This window comes from Culex pipiens, chromosome 2, assembly GCF_016801865.2.
Source record: "Culex pipiens pallens isolate TS chromosome 2, TS_CPP_V2, whole genome shotgun sequence".
NCBI classification, from domain to species: Eukaryota; Metazoa; Arthropoda; class Insecta; order Diptera; family Culicidae; genus Culex; species Culex pipiens.
The window spans coordinates 67,245,881-67,267,471 of record NC_068938.1 but is presented as its reverse complement, the minus strand read 5'-3'; the positions used below and the strand labels follow the sequence as shown (position 1 = coordinate 67,267,471).

General features: G+C 35.8%; 3 protein-coding genes across 3 annotated transcripts in view; 2 read left to right on the top strand and 1 right to left on the bottom strand.

Annotated features, from left to right (window-relative positions):
• The window catches only part of LOC120414081 (diencephalon/mesencephalon homeobox protein 1), a 63,819-nt gene that overhangs the window by 25,027 nt on the left and 17,201 nt on the right, over positions 1-21,591 (top strand). The window contains exons 3-4 of the mRNA XM_039575102.2: positions 20,202-20,293; positions 20,393-20,494. Coding sequence (XP_039431036.1) covers positions 20,202-20,293; positions 20,393-20,494 — 194 coding nt within the window. The remainder of the gene's footprint in view (positions 1-20,201; positions 20,294-20,392; positions 20,495-21,591) is intronic.
• Positions 1,349-3,998, bottom strand: LOC120414082 (uncharacterized). Its single transcript, XM_039575103.2, has one exon. The coding sequence runs from the start codon at positions 2,689-2,691 to the stop codon at positions 1,363-1,365; it is 1,329 nt and encodes a 442-aa protein (XP_039431037.1). The 5' UTR covers positions 2,692-3,998; the 3' UTR covers positions 1,349-1,362.
• LOC120414083 (uncharacterized) lies at positions 7,012-12,918 on the top strand. The gene is made up of 2 exons (XM_039575104.2): positions 7,012-9,526; positions 11,058-12,918. The coding sequence occupies exons 1-2, from the start codon at positions 8,417-8,419 to the stop codon at positions 11,088-11,090; spliced, it is 1,143 nt and encodes a 380-aa protein (XP_039431038.1). The 5' UTR covers positions 7,012-8,416; the 3' UTR covers positions 11,091-12,918.

The following is a 21,591-nucleotide window of genomic DNA, read 5'->3' as shown; positions in this document are numbered from 1 at the left end:
GTCAGATCCAGACTTTGATTCTAAAGACCATATCACAGATTTTAGTTTTTCTAATGTTATTGTTTCAAAAAACGACATATTTGTTGCAGAAAATTGACACTCAAGCTCAGGTGGTGCATTCATTTCCTCAATAGAATTGCTTATTTCTTCCACACTCTTTACGAAATACTCATTAAATTTTCTAGGAATTTCAACTCTATTTTTTTCATTGACATTATCAAAGCAGATAGTATTAGCCGGTGCACTTTCAGGTTTTATCATTTTCTTTAATATTTTCCATAACTCTTTACTGTTATTTTTATTTTCTTCGATTGACTTTTGAATATATTCTTTCCGTTTTCTTCTTAAAGTGCTAGAGTATTCATTTCTGAATGCTTTATAAATTGCCCATGAATTAGCTCCTCCTTCTGTTACATGTTTCAAATAGGCCTGGTCCCGCCTTTGCTTCATTTGTAATAGCTCCACTGAGAACCACTTGCAGCATTTATCAACAGAGACTAATTTTTCAGTTATTAACGTTTGAACACATTTTTTTAAATTACTTATTAAGTTGATTGCATTTTCATGAATATTCTCAAAATTAAATGTTAAATTTCTGTTTTGTCTCAAAAGATTTACTAGAGCAGATTTAGAATAGTTTTTCCAACAAGTGATCTTTTTCATTGATTTACTAGCAACAGTACACTCATTCACATTATACCAACACAAAGTTTCATGGTCAGATATTTTCATTTCACTCACAGTACACACACCTATATCACAGTTAGAAAAGACTAGATCAATCATTGTTTTGGTCAACCTCGTTATGCGTGTATAATCTTGGACATTTTGTTTTAAACCTAATGAATCACAGATTTGTTTCAAATTAGATGCTTCACTTGTTTCTCTTGACCAGTCAATATTGAAGTCACCAACCACCACTATAAATTTTGACAAGTCTACGAATTGCTCAAGCCAATTATCTTCTAAAATTTTTAAAAATGTTGCATGCGGCTCATTTGGGGAATGATACAACGTTGCATATCTTCCAATCTTCATACCCCTAGTTACATCGATTGACAAGAACCAATTTCGTCCGATTTGGCTTTTGCAAAGCACATTGTATTCAATGTTTGATTGTGAATAAATCATTACACCTCCTGTGTGTCTTGAGTCTGAAAAACAACTCACATGGTTGTACCCATCGATTCCCAAATGTTCATCTCCCAACTGCTCTGTTATATGAGTTTCTGTTACTAACACTAATCTTGGTTTATATGTTTGGACTAATAATTTAAATTCTTCAAAGTTTGTAGACAGTCCGCCACAGTTTAAGCTAATCACTGACCATTTTTGTTTATTGTTCTTGTTTTTCGTTGATTGCTATCGAGTGTAATCAATTTGATGGCGTTTGCGGGCTACTTGTCTTTTATAGACAGGACATTCACGACTAAATGCAACATGATCTGTGCTTAATTTTAAACCTCTCATTCTATTCATTGTCGAACAATTAGCACAACATTCTATTTCAGATTTACATTCATTTGTTCTGTGGTTTTCTGCGCAAATGGAGCAAACCTCCCTATCGCTCTTACATTCATTACTTTTATGGCCATAACAACAACACTTAAAACATCGAATAATGCCAAAGCATTCCACTATTTTACATCTTTCCCATCCTATGTTCACCTTCTCTAATTCAAGCAAAAATTCATGAGAAGAAGAATCAACTTCAATGATGTAGGTCCACACACAGTATTCATCAAGACCATTCTTAAAACTTGTCACTAATCGCAGTTCTATATCATCAGATACGTCGTTTTGTTCAATGAGGGCCTCTCTTAACTCTTTTTCATTAAGCTCTTCAGCCACTTTTACTATTTTCAGTCTTGGTTTTTTTGGTTTTGGAACGGTCACATTGAAGAGTTCTCCACATTTTTCCTGGACTGATTTAGCTACACTTTCCACGTTATCCAAGACACCCAGTATAACAGTTCCATTTCTGCCCTCTCTCACATTTAGAATGTGGTTTTCAGTGCGGTTTAATTTTTCTTTCAACTGTTGCTTGGTCTTTTTTGCCGATTGGTCCCCTTCCTTAGGTTTAATTATAATCACAGTCTCTTTTTCTTTAGGGATTTCCCTATTTTGATCAATTTCACTTTCCTTTCTACCGTTTATTAGAACCTCAGCATAGTTCTGCGTCACGCTACCCGTCTCACCAGCCTTTGCCGTTTTTTGTTTACTTTGAGAGCGAGTGTTTCCACTTGGGCCAGAGAGCGATGTTTCTTCTTTCCTATTTCTCCCACTAGTGTTGGTTTTGGCAGACAATTTATCTTCCAGTTTTTTATTCTCACTCATAATATAATCTTTTAGCAATACAAATCCTTTTTCGTTCGCCTCGTTTGCTGTTTTAGTATATTCCCTTATTTGTTCCGTAATTTCTTTTTTCATCATTTTTTCAGTTTCGTTGACCTTTGTCAAAATACTATTACAAATTCCCAGCACATTATTATAATCACATTGAGAGTTTCTGCAATCATGACAAAAATATTTCAGGCCTCTGTTTGTTTGCATTGCCTTGATTCCATCCATATTTATTTCACCACAGCATTTTGGGTGCATTATCTTTCCACACGGTCCAAAACAATAAATTTTTTCGTTCCCTTCTTTGATAGCCGCGGAACAAACACTACACTGCACGCTCGTAGACATGGTGCAGATTTATAGCTGGCCCTTCGGCCACACTATTACAAGCACACCAAACACTTTGCCTGGCTTCTTGTTTCTCCGTTTGTTTCGCAATTTTTCTTATCACTTTTTCCGATTAATCATGCGTTTCGCGAACCACTAACTACACCGGTCGCGAGAATCAATCACGATTCACACCTGAGTCCAAAAACTAAGCTTCAAAGCCACCTTTTACATCAATTTTTAGACAATTTTTGTTTACACAATAAAAGTGCGTCTACACTGTACTACAGTACTACTACAAATGTACATTCGACAAAAAGAACTTCGACCTGGTTGTGGAGAAATTAAAGAGTAAAAACTTTAAGTTTTACACATTCGACCCCGTGCAGAAGACAGCTGTTAAGGTCGTCTTGCAGGGGTACCAAGACCGCCCGATCTCCGACCTCAAGAAGGACCTCTCGGGTGCTGGAATAACGCCGCGTGACATAAAAGTCCTCTCGCGGAAGACAACAGTCACAGGTACACACACCTTCTACCTATTGTACTTCGACCGCGGCACCGTCAAAATTCAAGACCTGGCGAACTAAAGCGTTAGACGGTTTTTCGGTAAACTGGCGGTTCTACTGAAGTGCGGTGAATCACACCTCTCTGAGGCGTGTGCACTGTCGTGCAAGGCGGACTTGGGGGACAAGGCAGAGCAAAGTGCGCCAACTGTGGAGGTAACCATACCAGCAACTACCGTGGATGCAGCGCATCGAAAAACTACCTCGTGGAGCAGAAAAAGAGGAAGAAGAAAGCAGCAGCGTCCCACCCTCCTCAGCGAAGCACGAGCGTAACCGTGCCGGCAGCTGGTCATCGTACGGTTCCAGCGGACAACTCAGCGTTCCCTCCTGGATGGGGGCGATCGTTCGCCAGCGTGGTCGCTGCCGGTAGCGGCAATGCGGCCCAGCAAGAAGTCACCGGGGAAGATCTCTTTACCCTGCCAGAGTTCTTTGCTTTCGCAGGGGTGATGATGACGCGGTTTCGGACCTGCCGTAACAAGGCGGAGCAATTCCTGGCCCTTGGGGAGCTGATGATCAAGCACATCTATAAGGGTGAAAAACTTTGATCTAGTCTTATGCTTTCTCTATTTCTATCCCCTTTCCCATGCAATTTTAGTAAGTTTTTTTCTTAGTTTTTCTTACTCTTGGTGACCTTTATTTACAAGCAATAAATGTTTCCAAAATGGATTATGATGTAACACACAGCTGAAAGGAACTCCAAAACTCTGTAATGTACCTCAAAAGAACTTATTGTATCTTGATTATTCACAAATAAAACCGAAATGAATCAAATTATTTTTTGATATGTTTTAGGGGACATAAAATGCCAACTTTTCAGAAATTTCAAGGTTGTGCAAAAAATCTTTGAACGAGTTATGAATTTTTGAATCAATACTGATTTTTTTTGAGAATCTAATTTGCAATCAAAAAGTACTTTAGTGAAATTTTGATAAAATGCACCGTTTTCAAGTTAAGGCCATTTTAGGTTACTATTTTGAACAAAGTTCCACTTTTTCATTTTTTAAATTATTGCACATGTTTGCCCACTTTTGAAAAAAATATTTTTGGAATATATATTTTGCTTTTTGAACTTTGTTAATAGTACGACCCTTAGTTGCTGAGATATTGCCATGCAAAGGTTAAAAAACAGGACAATTGATGTTTTCCAATTCTCACCCAAACAACCCACCATATTCTAACGTCGATATCTCAGCAACTAGTGGTCCGATTTACAATGTTAAAATATGAAACATTCGTGAAAAATATTAAAAATATCTCTTCGAAAAAAATATTTGAAAAGAATTTAAACCAAGACAAACATTTTAAAAGGGCGTAATATTGAATATTTGGCCCTTTTGAAATGTTAGTCTTGATGAGCAGAACCTTGCAACAGAGACCACAAAAGACACGGGGGTTGTTAAAGTGGATAGCTTTTCTTAGCAATACAGTCCAGATTAGATTATCCGAAGCCTCGATTGTCCGAATTTTCGATTATCTGAAATTCGATTATCCGAAGATTTGTATGGGTCTTTTGATAACCGAATCACAAACAAAAAAAAATGTCAAATCTAAAAAACAAAATACAAAATAAATAAATTTTTCCAATATTTCGTCACTGCCATATTGGCCGCCATCTTGGATTAAAAAAAATTAAATCACTTTAGCGTAGTTTAGAAGTCATACTTCAGCTCGGGAATGAACAATTAAACGACGAAAAACATTTTTTTCGTGGTTCGACTATCCGAGGTGATATTTTAAACTTTGCGGAAGACACCAATTCGATCAGAAAGTCCGTTCCCAACAAACAGGTATTTGAATATTTTAATAGCCTTTATGTCTGGACGGTTGCCAAAATTTTATGGAAATGTTTGCCTTTATTTCTAAATTTCCAAAATATTTTTTCGAAAAGATCAGAAAATTTCCCGAACGATTTTTTATTATCATTGAAAAATGGGCCATTAGTTGCTCAAATAATGGCATTAGAAAATAAAGGCTACTAGGGTGAAACTTTAGTGAGATACCTCCCTCCCTTAACGGTCCCTTCGATATCGACATAGAGAGGGTCTGTTTATTTTGCTTATGTCACTATTCACTTTATGATCAAACCAGCAAAAATGCAAGTGAACTGATATACCGTGGACCCTCTCTGTATCGATATGGTCCCTTCGATTAAGAGAGGGAGGTATCAGAATATATAACGTAATAATCTAACTATGCCGTTTGAAGAGACTGAAGAATCAATCGGAACAGTAAAGATTACCGTAAAACGGGGTGACTTTGATAGGTTTCAGATTTTTCCGCAAAATGAAGAGTACAAATTAAATACGTACGCAACGGTTTGAATTCATACTGACCGTAGTAGAAGAGTGTTGGTCGTCATCGATCATGGCCGTTCATAGTCACCCGCGACAGACACGGACGACGAAAAAGAAAAACGCAAAAAATAACTTTTTCAAATCTTTTTTTCGTAAAATCGCGATAACTCGTGATGTTTATAAGCAAACCCCTTATGTCTACATATCAAAATTTTTGTAATTGTCTGCTCTACAACTTTGTTGAACATTGTTACACTCTAAAAAATAACCCTACAAAGTTAGAAAAAACACGAAATTTTAAAATGAAAAATTTTGTTCTAAATGAAAAAATGACCCTTCTGGGTCAATGTAGATTCGAAAAGTATATTAAATTTCCCATAAAATAACATGTTCCAAAATTTTTTACAGTCAAGTAACGGAAAATGGGAGAATTTTTAAAACTTTTTTAGTGTTTTTTTCGATGAAAAATACGTTTTTTCGGAATTCTGAGTACGCCATCAAATCCGGCGTCTAATTTTACATAAAAGTCCCTTTGACACCAAATTTCTATCTCATCACCGTTTCAGGCTGCAAATTATTGAAAAACACCTCTTTTTTCGCATGTTCAAAAATGGAAGGGGTCGTACCGCCCCTCCGTCACGAGATATCAAAAAACGGACCTCGGATTCATGATCAGGGGCAAAAGTTACACCATAGGACAAAGTTTCACGCAAACCGAAGAGGGGTCGGGGCAACTGCTGTGTGAGTTGGCGGAGAATTACCCAAATAATATATGTTTTTGAAACACAATTAAAAAAATCTCCAAATTTATAGGCAATGTTAGTAAAACAAATTTAAAGTAAAATGTGAAAACTTGTGATTCGTGCTTCGTAATCATTTTAAAATGCAATATTAATTTAAAAAAATGTAAACAAAACCAGTTTTAACGAATTTCAGGATAAATTTCGACAATTTTACAATTTTAACTAAAATTGATATGTATTTTGTTAAAATGCTTCTAAACTTAAATAACTAAATATAAACAATATTTTTTTTCTTAAAAACAATATCAGCAACCTTAGTGATGGTACATTTGACGTGAAAATGAAATTTGAACACCTTAAATCTGATTTTTACAAGAAAAATTATAGCTATCAAAGTCACTCTGGAATTTAAACTAAGAATTTTTAATGTAACTATTTTTCTAAACACTATTGAAAAAACTTTTTTCAAAAATAGTGCATGGAATTTGTGGGCCCTACCCCAGTACATGTTTTAAAAATAAGAATCTTGAGAAAAACCTTACCAGTTGGAAAATATTTCAAAAATAAATTGAAATCCTATCAAAGTCACCCCGGTTTTCGGGATTGGAAAATCAGAAATCGATAACCGTAGAGTCAACTGTATTACCAATGACAGTGTTTATCAGAGAGCATTTACAGTGGACTCTCTCGTTGTCGATATAGAAGGCACCGTCGAGAGCGGTAAAAGTGCAATGAATTGTAGTGGGTCGACACATGCAGCGTATCATTTAACGCTGACTCAAATTACAACACTTGAGTCAGTAACAAATTATTTATGTTCTACTTCTTGGGCGACCTTCTTGTGGCCCACATTCTGTGACACTTTGAAGTCAGCAGTTGCTTTCCGTGTTGTGTTTAACACTGACCCTCTTTGATGGGTACCAGATGTTGACAAACATGCACCAAGCACTTTGTTATATTCAAGCGACCACCGAAAGAGTACTCGATGGTAAATAACCAAAAAGTAGGTGTGGCTTATTAGCCATCTTGTTCTAGGAATTCACCACAGCCAACAAGGCTTAAGTTTAAGTTAGCAATAAGTTTGAAGTTAAAATAAAGATCATTCCTAGTTCCACCGTCAACCGTGTTAGATGTCTCATTTGTATCACCTTACCCTCCTTACATAACATGGCGATCCTGCCAGCTCTAACAAAAGTTTTTCTTTGTCGGGAATTCAAAGCTTAAAGTGAAGACTAAAAGTGAATGAAATATTCACAACAGTGATTTATGCCAGTGTAGTGAATTGTAAAGTAGCAAAAGCATTAAAATGAGTTGGTTTAACAGTGAAGTGAATACTGTTAAAATTACAGATCATGTAAGCGCCATCGCGCTTGTGGTACTAGCTGCAGCAGCAATAATTTACATGCTGGGTAAATTTTTTGCCAAACACGTGCAAAGAACGGCAACGGCCGCCGCGAGTCGTGAGACTAGGTTGAATAATATCGCTACGCAGCGATAAGTGAACATTGATTTAAACAAAGAGAAGAAAGTTTGTGAATAAACATTTAAAATCAAATTGAAGAAAAAAAAAAAAATCTGTAAAAAAAAAAAGCATGATGAACATGAAGAGTGAAAGTGAAAAATTGAAAATTAATATCTAAAAAAAAAGGAAGCAGGATGAACACAAAAAGTGAAAGTGAAAAATTGAAAATTAATATCTAAAAAAAAAATTTTTGTGATGATGTTGATGACAAAAAATATCACAACAGCAAGAGGAGCGTCGGTTGTGAGTACGGTCCGTACTACCACAATCCGGATGTAGACTCTATCCTGAAAACAAGAGAAATAAAACAAATCAGGGAAGCGCCGGTTGTGGGAACGGTCGGTTCCGTCACAACCCGGGTTGCAGGCCCTTGGCAATTCAACAAGCATCAAACATCAAATGAGCAGGAGAGCAATGGTTGTGAGAACGGACGGTTCTGACACAAGCCATATGCAGATCCTCAAGGCGAACACCATCAATAACCAACCAACATCTCATCGCAGAAGGGAAGCGTCGGTTGTGGGAACGGTCGGTTCCGTCACAACCCGATAAGCAGGCCCTGGGAAAATGATTGGATCAAATGGAGATGTATGTCCGAATCATCAAAGCGTGAGAATACTTTAAATGGAACTACATTTTGAAAAATTATCAAAAATATTAAATAATTTATCAAAAGCCCCAACTAGGAGGTATAGAAATAGTACATTAATTGCCAAATTACACGAGGCTAAACAAGTATATAATGCAGCAATAATCGAGATAGAACTCTATAAGGAGTCGGAACAATTACAATTATTGAAGAATTTAAGATATCTCTACGGAGAAGCATATACAAAACTTACGGCACGGCTCGATAATAATATTGAGCCGCTTTCTTTTAAAAATTTAGTGAACGTAATACTAACAATTAATAAGCTATACAGAAAGGTAAAAATGGCGAATACATTAGATTTGTCATTAGCTATTCGCGTCGTGGGTAAATACGACGGCGACGCAGCCGAGTTGGAAAACTGGCTCAACGACGTGACGGTTCTCCGAGCGGGGCAACCAACTGTCGATGAAGCGGTGTTTGTTCAATTTATGAACAACCGTTTAACTGGTGCTGCCCGCGGTGAATTAACGGGAATAGCTACCATTATAGAAGCACGAAATACCTTAAGATCGCGATTTGGGATTAAATTAACCCCAGTTGCCGTGACAGCCGAGTTACGGGGGTTGAAACAAAAAGGCAAATCTTTAGTCGATTTCGGGAATGAAATCGAGAAAGTGGCAGCTAGGCTAGCCGCAGCGTGGGTATCGAAACAACCACAACTTTTCCCAACTGAGGCAGCCACGCGGCCCATAGTCGAACCAATTGCTGTAGAAGCTTTTATAAATGGTCTTAAGGATCAATCGAAAGTATTGCAAATGCGGTCAAGGAATCCGGAAACCTTAACCAAAGCATTGTCGGATGCTCTGGAGATACATGCGCAGCCCATGCCCGAGGAAGTCATGTGGACCTATGCCAGTTATAGTAACCCAGGTTTCCGAGGCCGAGGCCGAGGAAAACGTAATAAAAACAGAGGAAATCGTGGTTATCAAAATAACCAAAATAGAAACTATGAACAACAAAATGGTAATCAGCAAGGTTACAATAACCAGCAGCAGCAAGGCTACAACTCGAATCGAGGCCACCGTGGAAATCGAGGTTACCAACATAACCGAGGAGGTGGTAATCGAGGAGTTGCTAACGTGGTTCAGGAAGATCCGCGATCCCAACAGCAGCAACAACTACAACCTCAGCAACCACGTGAAGAGGTTAATGTAGGCGAGTTTTTTCGTGCATAGTTCAAATGCCGAAAGAGCCCTACGCCTAAAATTTAAAATTAATAACTCGGAAATTTCGTTAATAGTAGACAGTGGAGCATCTTGTTGTTTACTAGACATAAATTATTTACCCCAAAAATTTCGTGAAAAAATCAATGCTACGCAGTCCATAGAGGTTCGTGGTTTAAACGGAGTTACGCACACTCTTGGCACTGTATCATTGTTTATAGAATATAATGGTTATGAATACCCCATAACATTTCATATTGTTGAAAACCTATCACCTTCTATAGTAGGATTGGTTGGAATGAATTTTTTAAGAAAGTTCGGAGCAATAATAGATTTTGAAAATTCTACTATGATTTTACGGGAACCATTGTTCCATGAAAACTTCGTTATACCCGCAAGAACGGAAGTAGTAACATTTATTGAAACAAGTTTTAAGGAGGATTTAGTTATTTTAAATCAAGAAATAGAACCTTTAGTTTTTATAGCTAATGCGTTAGTTTCTCCGGTCAACGGAAAGATTCCGGTTAGACTGATGAATTTGAAAAATAAAGCTGTAAAGGTAAATGACTTGAAACTTTTGGCCAAACCTTTTAAAAATTATGATTTGATAAAAATAGGTAGTGCTTATCCTCATAATGTAGACAGAGCAAACAAACTTTTATCAGAATTAAATTTTGATGGAATTAATGAAAAAGATAAAGTTGAAATTACTAAACTTTGTTTGAAATTTAGTGATATATTTTGTTTAACAGATGACAAAATAACTGTTACAAAAATTTATCAGCCATCTTTGAAAGTTAAACCGGATACACAACCAGTGTATACCCGTCCATATAAGTTACCACAATCTCAGCGTGATGAGGTACAGAGACAAGTTGATAAAATGCTAAACGACAATATAATCGAAGAGACTGTATCAGAATGGAATAGTCCTTTGTTATTAGTTCCTAAGAAATCAACTGACGATAGTAAAAAATGGCGGTTAGTCATAGATTATCGTAAGTTAAACAACGTTTTACAGGATGATAAATTTCCACTTCCAAATATTGAGGAAGTTATAGAATCTTTAGCAGGAGCAAAATATTTTTCGCATTTGGATCTAACTCAAGGTTATTATCAATGTGAGATAAGACCGGAGGACAGATCCTGTACTTCATTTTGTACTAATAGGGGACAGTACCAAATGACTCGTCTACCTATGGGTTTAAAAAAAACAGTCCTTCAATTTTCTCAAGATTGATGACCGTTGCAATGGCTGGTCTCAATATGGAAAGGTGTTTAGTTTATCTTGATGATATAATCGTCTTTGGCAAAACACTTGAAGATCACAATCGAAATCTTTTTGATGTTTTCGAACGATTACGACAAACTAATTTGAAATTAAACCCGTTGAAATGTAACTTTTTGAAGAAGGAGTTGATCTATTTGGGTCATACTGTTTCTGAAGAAGGTATCAAACCAGATCCTTCGAAAATTGAAATAATTAAAAAATGGAGCAGCCCTAAAACGGCTGATGAAGTAAAGAGATTTGTAGCTTTTTCTAATTACTATAGAAAGCACATCAAAAATTTTGCCAAACTTTGCAGTCCTTTAAATAGACTAACAAGAAAAGGTGTAGATTTTGAGTGGTCGGAAGAATGTGAAAACAGTTTCCAGCATTTGAAAAATTGTTTTATTACTCCACCAATATTAGATTATCCAGATTTTTCGGATAAAAACACATTTACTTTACACACAGATGCATCAGGAAAAGCTATTGGTGCTGTTTTAAGCAACCAAAATGGTAGACCTATTGCATTTGCGAGTAAAGCATTGAATAAAGCTGAGATAAACTACAGCACAATTGAAAAAGAACTACTTGGAGTGGTTTGGGCAATCAGACATTTCAGACCATATTTGTATGGGAGAAGATTTGATGTTTATTCAGACCACCGTCCTTTAGTTTATTTATTCACATTAACTGACCCTTCGAGTAGATTAACCAAATTTCGGTTAGCACTCGAAGAATATAAATTTGATGTCATATACAAAAAGGGATCAGAAAACGTGATAGCGGACGCGTTGTCACGTATTTCTATTGAAGATCTCCAGGCACTTACGCCTCAAATAAATTTTGTGTGTACAAGAGCACAAAATAAAAATAAAATTAAATCAGCTGAGAAAAATGAAGATAAAAGTAAGGTTGCAACAGATTACATACAAATCCAAATTGGAAGTAATGAAAATGAATTTAAGATTGAGGATGGAACTCTGATTATTAACCCTAAAACGTCAATATCTCACCTACGGGGAGTATTGAAACGACTAGTGGTGTTTACAGAAAAGAATCCGATAAAAGGCCTAGTCGTGCAAAATACGCAGACATATAAAAAAATAAAAGAGCAAATAGAAGCTCTAAAGATAAATGGTATACCACCTATCATTGTAATAGGAAATGAAATAAAACATGTTGAAAATAAAGATGAGCAACAACTTATCATTAATAATTACCACATATTGCCAACTGCAGGGCATGCTGGTATAAAACGAACACAAAATACCATCAAACAAAGATATTACTGGAAATCCATGGACCAGGATATCTCAAATTTTATTAAAAAGTGTGTGAAATGCCAACAAAATAAGTCTTTCCGCACAAAAGTACCTATGACAATGACAAGCACAGCAAAAACTGCTTTTGAAAAAATATTTTTGGATATTGTTGGTCCATTATTACCAGACGCCTACGGGAATCAGTACATACTGACTACCCAGTGCGATCTGTCAAAATTCATAACTGCAACGCCAATTATTGACAAGTCAACAAATGCAGTGGCCAAAGCATTTGTTGAAGCAATAATTTTAAATTATGGCGTTCCCGACCAAATATTGACGGACAGAGGTACAGAATTCATGTCCTCTGTTTTCACAAAAATTTGTGATATGCTGAAAATTGAGAAACTCAATTCAACAGCATATCACCATGAAACAATTGGAGCGTTAGAAAATTCGCATAAAGTGCTTGGGAATTTTCTACGAATCCAAACAAATAATTCTTATGGATATTGGTCTGCTTGGGTGCCGTATTATAAATTCGCTTATAATACAACTGTGCACAGCGCAACCAGTAAAACTCCGTACGAGTTAGTATACGGAAAATTGTGCAATCTTCCAACTGAGTTACAAGGAAAAACAGAAATAAGTCCTGTGTATAACATAGATGACTATTCTGCTATTCTAAAATTTAAAATTCAAACATCGCAAAAACAAGCACGCGATTGTTTACTAAAAGCCAAACAAAACCGAACAAAAAAAGACACAAACAAAACTGATCGTTATGTTATTAACGATCTAGTTCTTGTAAGAAATGAAACAGGTTCAAAATTAGAACAAAAATTTGACGGACCATATAAAGTCTTGGAAGATTTAGGTGTAAACCTAAAGATTCAAATTAATAATAAAATAGATATTATTCACAAAAATAGAGTTAGAAAATTCATTTAAAAAAAGAGGGAAAGAAGACAACAAAAAAAAATAATAATAAAATAAAAAAAAATAGAAAAATACAAAATTTAATATTTCTATTGTAACAAAACATAAACACACACACATGAATAATATTGTAACAAGACACATATATTGTACACACACACACATATAAATAATATTGTAACAAGACACATATATTGTAACTCTATTATAGTTACACACTACATCATAATACATTAAAAATAATCACTATAGGATAATTTTTAATTTTTCCAAGAAGAGGCGTGTAGTGGGTCGACACATGCAGCGTATCATTTAACGCTGACTCAAATTACAACACTTGAGTCAGTAACAAATTATTTATGTTCTACTTCTTGGGCGACCTTCTTGTGGCCCACATTCTGTGACACTTTGAAGTCAGCAGTTGCTTTCCGTGTTGTGTTTAACACTGACCCTCTTTGATGGGTACCAGATGTTGACAAACATGCACCAAGCACTTTGTTATATTCAAGCGACCACCGAAAGAGTACTCGATGGTAAATAACCAAAAAGTAGGTGTGGCTTATTAGCCATCTTGTTCTAGGAATTCACCACAGCCAACAAGGCTTAAGTTTAAGTTAGCAATAAGTTTGAAGTTAAAATAAAGATCATTCCTAGTTCCACCGTCAACCGTGTTAGATGTCTCATTTGTATCACCTTACCCTCCTTACATAACAGAATCATTTTTTCGTCACTGAACTTCCACCACCTTTCAAACAGTATCACTTTTCAGCTAAATTATGTTTCTATATTTGATTAACAAGCTAAATCAATTAGAAGTTGCGTCCTTCCACGATCTGATCTCTACCCTCGTAAGCGAACCTGGCCATGTCCCTTTCAAAACACTGTCCGCCGTGAAAATCGCCGGAAAAAGTTAACTTTTGGCGAACACACATCATCAGAGCACACTTCTGTCCGTCCGTTCCTACACTAGTTAGCTAATCTCTTTTAATCCCTCGCCGTCAGTCGGGGTTCCGCGGGATGAAGATTGACCCCCCTCCCGGCCGGGAAAGCGGGCGCGCGCACTTTGAAAGCCGCCGGTTGAAGGTAATTCAATTTTCGGGAAATGTTTTCGCTGTATGTATAATACGTTGTTTCGATTTGTCCGTTTGAATCTGATATCGTGTCGTTGGGAGAGGGACACGAAGCAGGGGCACTTTGCCGTCAAAATCAGCATCAGCATCAGAATCCGGTGATGCTAGGGGTTTTGTCGGGCTGGTCCGGAAATTCGAGATCTTCCAATTCCCATCAGATTTGGGCCAACTTCGCTCGTTGCCGAAAGTCGTCGTACGTCGGCCCAGCCGGAGCAAGGAGCAGGTTCCTGGGGAAAAACTTTAACGTGCCAAGGAATTATCATCGTTTATGAGCCCATTAGGCCGGCTGCTGGCTGGCAGGCTCCTTCGGGGTCTTTTGGCACTTTGGTATTGGATTTCTCCGCAAGGAGTTCCGTTCGTCGAAGTCGAGTCGAAAGGCGGCAGATAAAAGCTGGTAATCGAATTACTGCTAACCGAAATTTGGGATCCTCTTTCTCTCGACGAGTGGTGCAAGGAAGCACTCTCCAATCAGCCCACTTTCACCGTTGTAGAGATAGGGAAGGCAAGTTCAAAAGTCATCATTCTCACCGCAAGCGAAATTCATGTTCATCGAATTATTCGTTTAACTCGGATCAATGAAGTAAACCTGTCAGCAGTACATAGTATCCGGCCGGAGAGGTTGAAAGAGAATGTTGAAGCTCGTCGAATAGCAGCACGATAGTCGAACGTACATTTCCAGTTCAATTAGACGCAGAAATAACGAAATCTAATTACGGCTGCCGATGCCGATGCGTTTCGATGTACGGTTTGAACACACTGGTACAGACAGGCAGAGTCAGATGTTGAGTGAGAGTATGTTGCTGGTGAAAGGTTGCTACCAGTATGGTAGATCGGATGTGGTTACCCTTGAGTGGGTCAACATTCGTCTGACAAGGCTGGCAAGGGAAAATCGATAGAAATTATCATTTTCAGATTGTGAATCGAGCTGTTATTTTGTACTATACACAGCATAGTATATGTTTATTTCGAAGATTAAATTAAAAAAGCTTCACATTTTCAAAAATTATCACAGCTTTCATAGCTTCATATTTTCAACAGCTATCGAGTTGTAGCTTGAAATACACACATCAACTAATTTCATTAATCAAGATGAAGGAACCCTTAGTTCTTTAGTTTGTGTTATTTTTAGGTAGCAATGAATCCTGAGTTTTTAAGAGAACCCTAGAACAAAACAAATTTTGTTTGATCTTATTAGGCAACATAAAGAATTAAACAACTTTTTAACAAATTATAATTTTTTAAACTTGATTTAAATGCTCTTCAATATTTAAAATCTTTACAAATTAAATACTCTCCTGTCTCGTCAGAGGCGCTGGAGCAGAAATCCCACGTTAGAGGAAGGCCATGCCCCGGGGGGCGTAGTGCCAATAGTTTCGTTTTTTTTACAAATTAAATACATATACATGCACAAAACTTTCGTAATTGAATTACGCAATTTTGATGCCCAAACATGTATAGTTCATCGCTTAAATTTCGAGTTATCGTAGTTTTAGTGTAAGAAGTTGATTTTTCCGTTTTCGTTCTTTCTTGTTTTTGCGCGCGGCACGTCGAAAACATCTGATTTTATTTTTTTTTAAGGATCTGGTACATTTCGCCGAATGTCGTTTCGCATACGGTCATTTCGCCGAAAGGACGTTTCGCCGAAAAACATATTTTTTGTATGATTTATGGTACTTCTTCGCAGCATTGCTATCTTGTCACTCGTTCAAACAAACTTGTTTGAGAGCGTTCTTTTATTAAGTAACGCAGTTGAGGGAAGGGAAGGGAAAGGGAGGGTCGAAGGCTGTGTTGTGTTACACTTCATAACAAAAAACTATAAAACTAAAATCGAGGGGGTAAAAAATCCAGCGGAGGCAAGATAACAATATAATAAAATTATATCTTTTATAAAAAAAGTAAATAACTGCTTTTGAACTGCTTATATGCGAAAAAATGTAGAATCTTACAGAAATAATTTAAATAATTTGTTTTAAAATTTTAAAGAATGCATAAACTAACAGAAATTATCCAAAATTATATGGTGAAAAAAAGAGCTGCTCATATTTGAGAGAATTCAAAAACTCACAGAAATATTATAGATTATTTTCTTTAAATAAGACCGTTGCACATATTTTTCAAAGTTTATGTCGAACCCCCCTCCCCCCCCCCCCCTTTCAAAACTGGCTTGAAAAAATCTGGGGGCAAAAAAAATATTTTTCCTAAAAACTACATAATTTCCATGAAAACAGAAGTCCAATCAACTGAAAACAATCTAAAATGCCTTTTTCTGCATTGATAATCATATATAGCATGTTTGAGCTTGTTTGAAAATGTTTTGAATTTTAATGGAATCCCAATGTACAGCACCGCAAATATTTTATTTTTAGAAAAAAAGAAAATTTTCGTCAATACTTCAATATTTTGGAAATCAATGATGGCAAAACGACTGGACAGGTGTATAATGCATTTTACAACAGTTATTTTTTCATTAAAATGTTAAAACCATGGCTCGTAATTTAATTTTTATACTTTTTTATTTTTTTTTGAACCTCCACCCCTCTCACCCCCCTCGACTTTGGTCAGAGTCGAGGGACATAAACTTCAAAAAATATTTGCAACGGCCTAACAAAAAATGCAAAAATTCACCGAAATAATTTAAAATTATATACTGAAAATTCAATGTTGTTGTTGTTTATTTGATTAACGTAACTTTAACCTTCATAATGTTATTCGTCACTTGAAAATTAATAGAACCTTCTATGTTTTAAAGAATGCAAAACCCACAGAATCTATAAAGATTATTCACTATGAAAAAAAACTTAGAATGCAAAAAATCACAGAATTTATTAAAAATTATATGAAGAAAATTAAAAGAATTGCTCTTATTTTAAAGAATGCACAATAGGGTGCCCAGAAAAAATGACCCCCTGCTCCACAAACGGAAAACGGTTTATTGGGTTATTTTGAGCATCTGTGCAAATTTTGAGCGAAATTGGTTGAGATTAACCCATTGATACCCGAGCCTGAAGGTGGTGAAAAAATGGGTTTTCATACAAAAATGACATTTTTGAATCGCTACTAACTTTTCAGGATCGAGTTTTACAGCTTTGGTATGTTCGACAAAGTTGTAAAGCGTTAAATTTCCAATAAGAATCTCACTTTAGAGACTATTTTGTGGAAATAGCGCTCCGTGCAGACCAAACAACAAAAAAATTGTTTTTTTCATACATTTTTTCGATTTTTCTTATACAAACTTCACCCCGGAGTATCAACGGGTAAATGTTGACCAATTTTGCTCATATTTGGCTCAGAGTCCTAAAATAGTTCAAGGAACAATATTCAGCTTGTGGAGCGAGGTTTTGAGAAAAAGTCCCATATTCTGGGCACCCTAATGCACAAACTCACAGAAAAAAAAACAATACATTCTAAAAATTTTAACCCTCTACCGCAAATTTGTTTTTCCAAAATATTTATTTTTCCCGTGTTCAGGAGCAACTTTTGTTCTACGAAAAACTTTACTTCTCTTGTTTTATGTTTTTCTTGTTTTATTTTTAGTGTTTTTATTTGCATTTACCTTGTTCAGTTTATGTTTTCTTTTGGTATTATTTGGCCTATTCTACCACCTAATATAATTACATTTTGCCTATCTAATATTTTTACGTTTCTACAGTTACTTTTTCAATTTTTTGCATGTTTTTCACATTTTATCCTATAGAATGGCACCATCATCATTTGAATTGCAAAAAAAATGCGTGGAGGCATAGTCTGGGGCACTACAAAAATTACTGCATACTGCTTTTTACTGAAAATATAGGAAATCGTCGCCATCGTGCTAACTTGTCGTACGAGCATTTTGGGCCAAATTGAGTTAAGAACGCCATTTTGTGCAGCTCACAATGCTTCACCTTTTGACTTTCACAGATCCCCAAAATTCGATTTCAATCCTGAGATATTCAACAAAAACCGAAAAAACTCCGTGCATTTTTGTCACTTTACATATGAAAGTAGTTTCAATCTTGTCGTGCTATCTTGTCACTCCATGAAAATTGATGTAAGTGCGACAAAAGGCCAAAGGGATTTCAGGCCAGGAAAGTCAGGATGCGTTTGTCGCACGTACAAGCTAGACTACCGTAAACATTTGTAATTATAACTCGGGACTCTAGCAACCAACTTCAACCAAGTTTGGGACAATGCACAGAATGGTGAGCCAAACAAAACGTGTTTATTATTGTTTACATTGCGTGCTCTCGTTTTTGAATATTCAAGGTCAAACATTAAAACGCGTTTTTCTCGGAACGTCGACGTCGAAATGATAGTAAAAAACACAGCCAAAGTTAACCCCTAAAACAATGACATTTTTAAAAAAAAACATTGGCAAAGTCACATAAAACAAGTTAAAATTCCAACCCTGAAATTTTCTAAAATTTTCAGAGTTCTTCTTTCCAATGCTTTTTTAAGATCAAAAATCGGTTGGAAAATTGCTTTTTGGCGATTTTATAGATCGAAGCCCGTCTATAGGCGGGGTTAGGTTGTAGAGGGTTAATAACTGCTCATGTTTGAAAGAATGCAAAAACTAACAGAAACTATAAAACTTACAGGAAAAAAAAAGAGAGCAAAAAATCACAGAAATTATTTCAAATTATATTATGAAATTTAAAAAGAACTGTTGACGTTTAAAATTCAAAAAACTCGCAGAAATAAAACAAATAAGTTGCTTTAAAAAAATGCAAAACCTACAAAAAATATTTAAAATTATATGCTGAAAATTTAAAAAAATGCTTATGTTTGAAAGAATTTTTTGTGAAAATCGACAAAATTTTCCATTTTTCGGACCACCCAAACACGGCAAAGGTCACCATCATTGCCAAACAAAAAAATCGGGTCTTTTTACTTCGACCAGGAAACCCAATTTTGAGCCAAATCGAAGCATGTTTTAAGGAACTGCTGAAAGAACGTCTTTCAAAACATCATTGATCGAAATAAAAAGCAGCTCAAACTATTTTACTTACAAATTTCAGTACTCACTTATTTACACTTATAAAATGTTGTGCATATGTTGTATCTTGAACTATATTCTATGTGACTTTCCTGTACATGTTTATTCTAAATAAAACATTTTTGCATTTATTTGTGGCAAATTTTTAAGAGTCATGAAATTGTCCGGAAATTTCAATGTTTTGTGACTGGCAAATTTATATTATTTAGCCGTGAAAAATAACTAGCCTTTCCAATGAATCACATGATACAGTCATCCCACATATTCGGAACGGTTTACAGATCGGCCGATGGTTGAAAAATCATAGAAAATCGATAATCGAACATAATGTTTTCCTTTTTCCTTCATGTGGAAGCTTTTCTTGAGATCTTTTGATTGATGTATAGACCGGCTGTAGTTTTTTACGTTTTATATAATTTTTTAAAGAAAAACATTGACCCATGAAAACCACAAATTCGGAACACTTTTATCTTACGGATGTAAACAAACCTTGGTTCTCTCCAGGAATACAGATTTTTAACAAAATAATTACTTCACACACTGAAATCAATGAAACTCATGCTTAGTGATGTTTTAAACATGGTCTGATGACTTTTTTGTGGAAATATCAGTTAAATTCAGGTGTTCCACAATTGTGGGAGGCACAATAACATCCCACAATTATGAAACAGGCAATTTGGAGGCAGTGTTTTGCTGCTCTGGATAAAATTGTCTTGAAATGAAGTTTTTGTCTAAAAAGTACTACTTTTACTAGTGAAATAGCAAGAAAATGTTCAAATAAAGGTCCTAAAAATAGTAGGGTCGAGAGAAAAGCTGCATTTGGCATGCTATTGACAAATTATCACAAAAGTGTTCCGAATTTGTGGGTGTTCCGAATATGTGGGATGACTGTAGATATACTTTTAATTTGAAAATTTAGTTCGTAAATGCGCATTAGATAATTAAACAAAAAACATTAACAGTTAAAATGCAAAACATTGATTTAAACTAATTCTTCCTAATTTATTCTACTCCCCAGACACCAGCTACTCGTACCACCCCGCGATCCACGACGAAAGCTTCGTGCGGCGGAAACAGCGAAGAAACAGAACCACCTTCACCCTGCAGCAGGTAAAACCTCCTTTTTCCTCACACAAAAAAAAATCAGCGAAAAGCTTCAAACCGAAATTCGTTCTTCTTACCCTTTATTTCCTTCATTTTCACCAACAGCTGGAAGAGCTGGAAACGGCCTTCGCCCAAACCCACTACCCGGACGTGTTCACCCGCGAAGATCTGGCCATGAAAATCAACCTCACCGAGGCCCGCGTCCAGGTAAGAGTCGAGTCACCGCCAAAATTGAATCAACTTGTGCTGGAAGCACCTAGGGAGAAGAAACAGTCAAAACTAGTCACTAAGTCCCGAAGGAGGAAGAACAGCCGGGGGGAAAAAACACACTTTCACCATGTAACGTTATGTCCAGAACACATGTGAGCAATTCTCTACGAAATCGGTCTTTTTTCTTCAATTTTAATTTTTGTATTTTTTAATCCGGCTGAAACTTTTTTGGTGCCTTCGGTATGCCCAAAGAAGCCATTTTGCATCATTAGTTTGTCCATATAATTTTCCATACAAATTCGGCAGCTGTCCATACAAAAATGATGTATGAAAATTCAAAAATCTGTATCTTTTGAAAGAATTTTTTGATCGATTTGGTGTCTTCGGCAAAGTTGTAGGTATGGATACGGACTACACTGGAAAAAAAATGATACACGGTAAAAAAAATTTGGTGATATTTTTATTTAACTTTTTATTACTAAAATTTGATTTGCGAAAGAAACTATTTTTAATTTTTTTTATTTTTTGATATGTTTTAGAAGACATAAAATGCCAACTTTTCAGAAATTTCCAGGTTGTGCAAAAAATCACTGACCGAGTTATGAATTTTTTAATCAATACTGATTTTTTCAAAAAATCGAAATTTTGGTCGTAAAAATTTTTCAACTTCATTTTTCGATGTAAAATCAAATTTGCAATCAAAAAGTACTTTACTAAAATTTTGATAAAGTGCACCGTTTTCAAGTTATAGCCATATTTAAGTGACTTTTTTGAAAATAGTCGCAGTTTTTCATTTTTTTAAATTAGTGCACATGTTTGCCCAGTTTTGAAAAAAATATTTTTGAAAAGCTGAGAAAATTCTCTATATTTTGCTTATTCGGACTATGTTGATACGACCTTTAGTTGCTGAGATATTGCAATGCAAAGGTTTAAAAACAGGAAAATTGATGTTTTCTAAGTTTCACCCAAACAACCCACCATTTTCTATCGTCAATATCTCAGCAACTAATGGTCCGATTTTCAATGTTAATATATGAAACAATTGTGAAATTTTCCGATCTTTTCGAAAAAAATATTTTTGGAATTTTCAAATC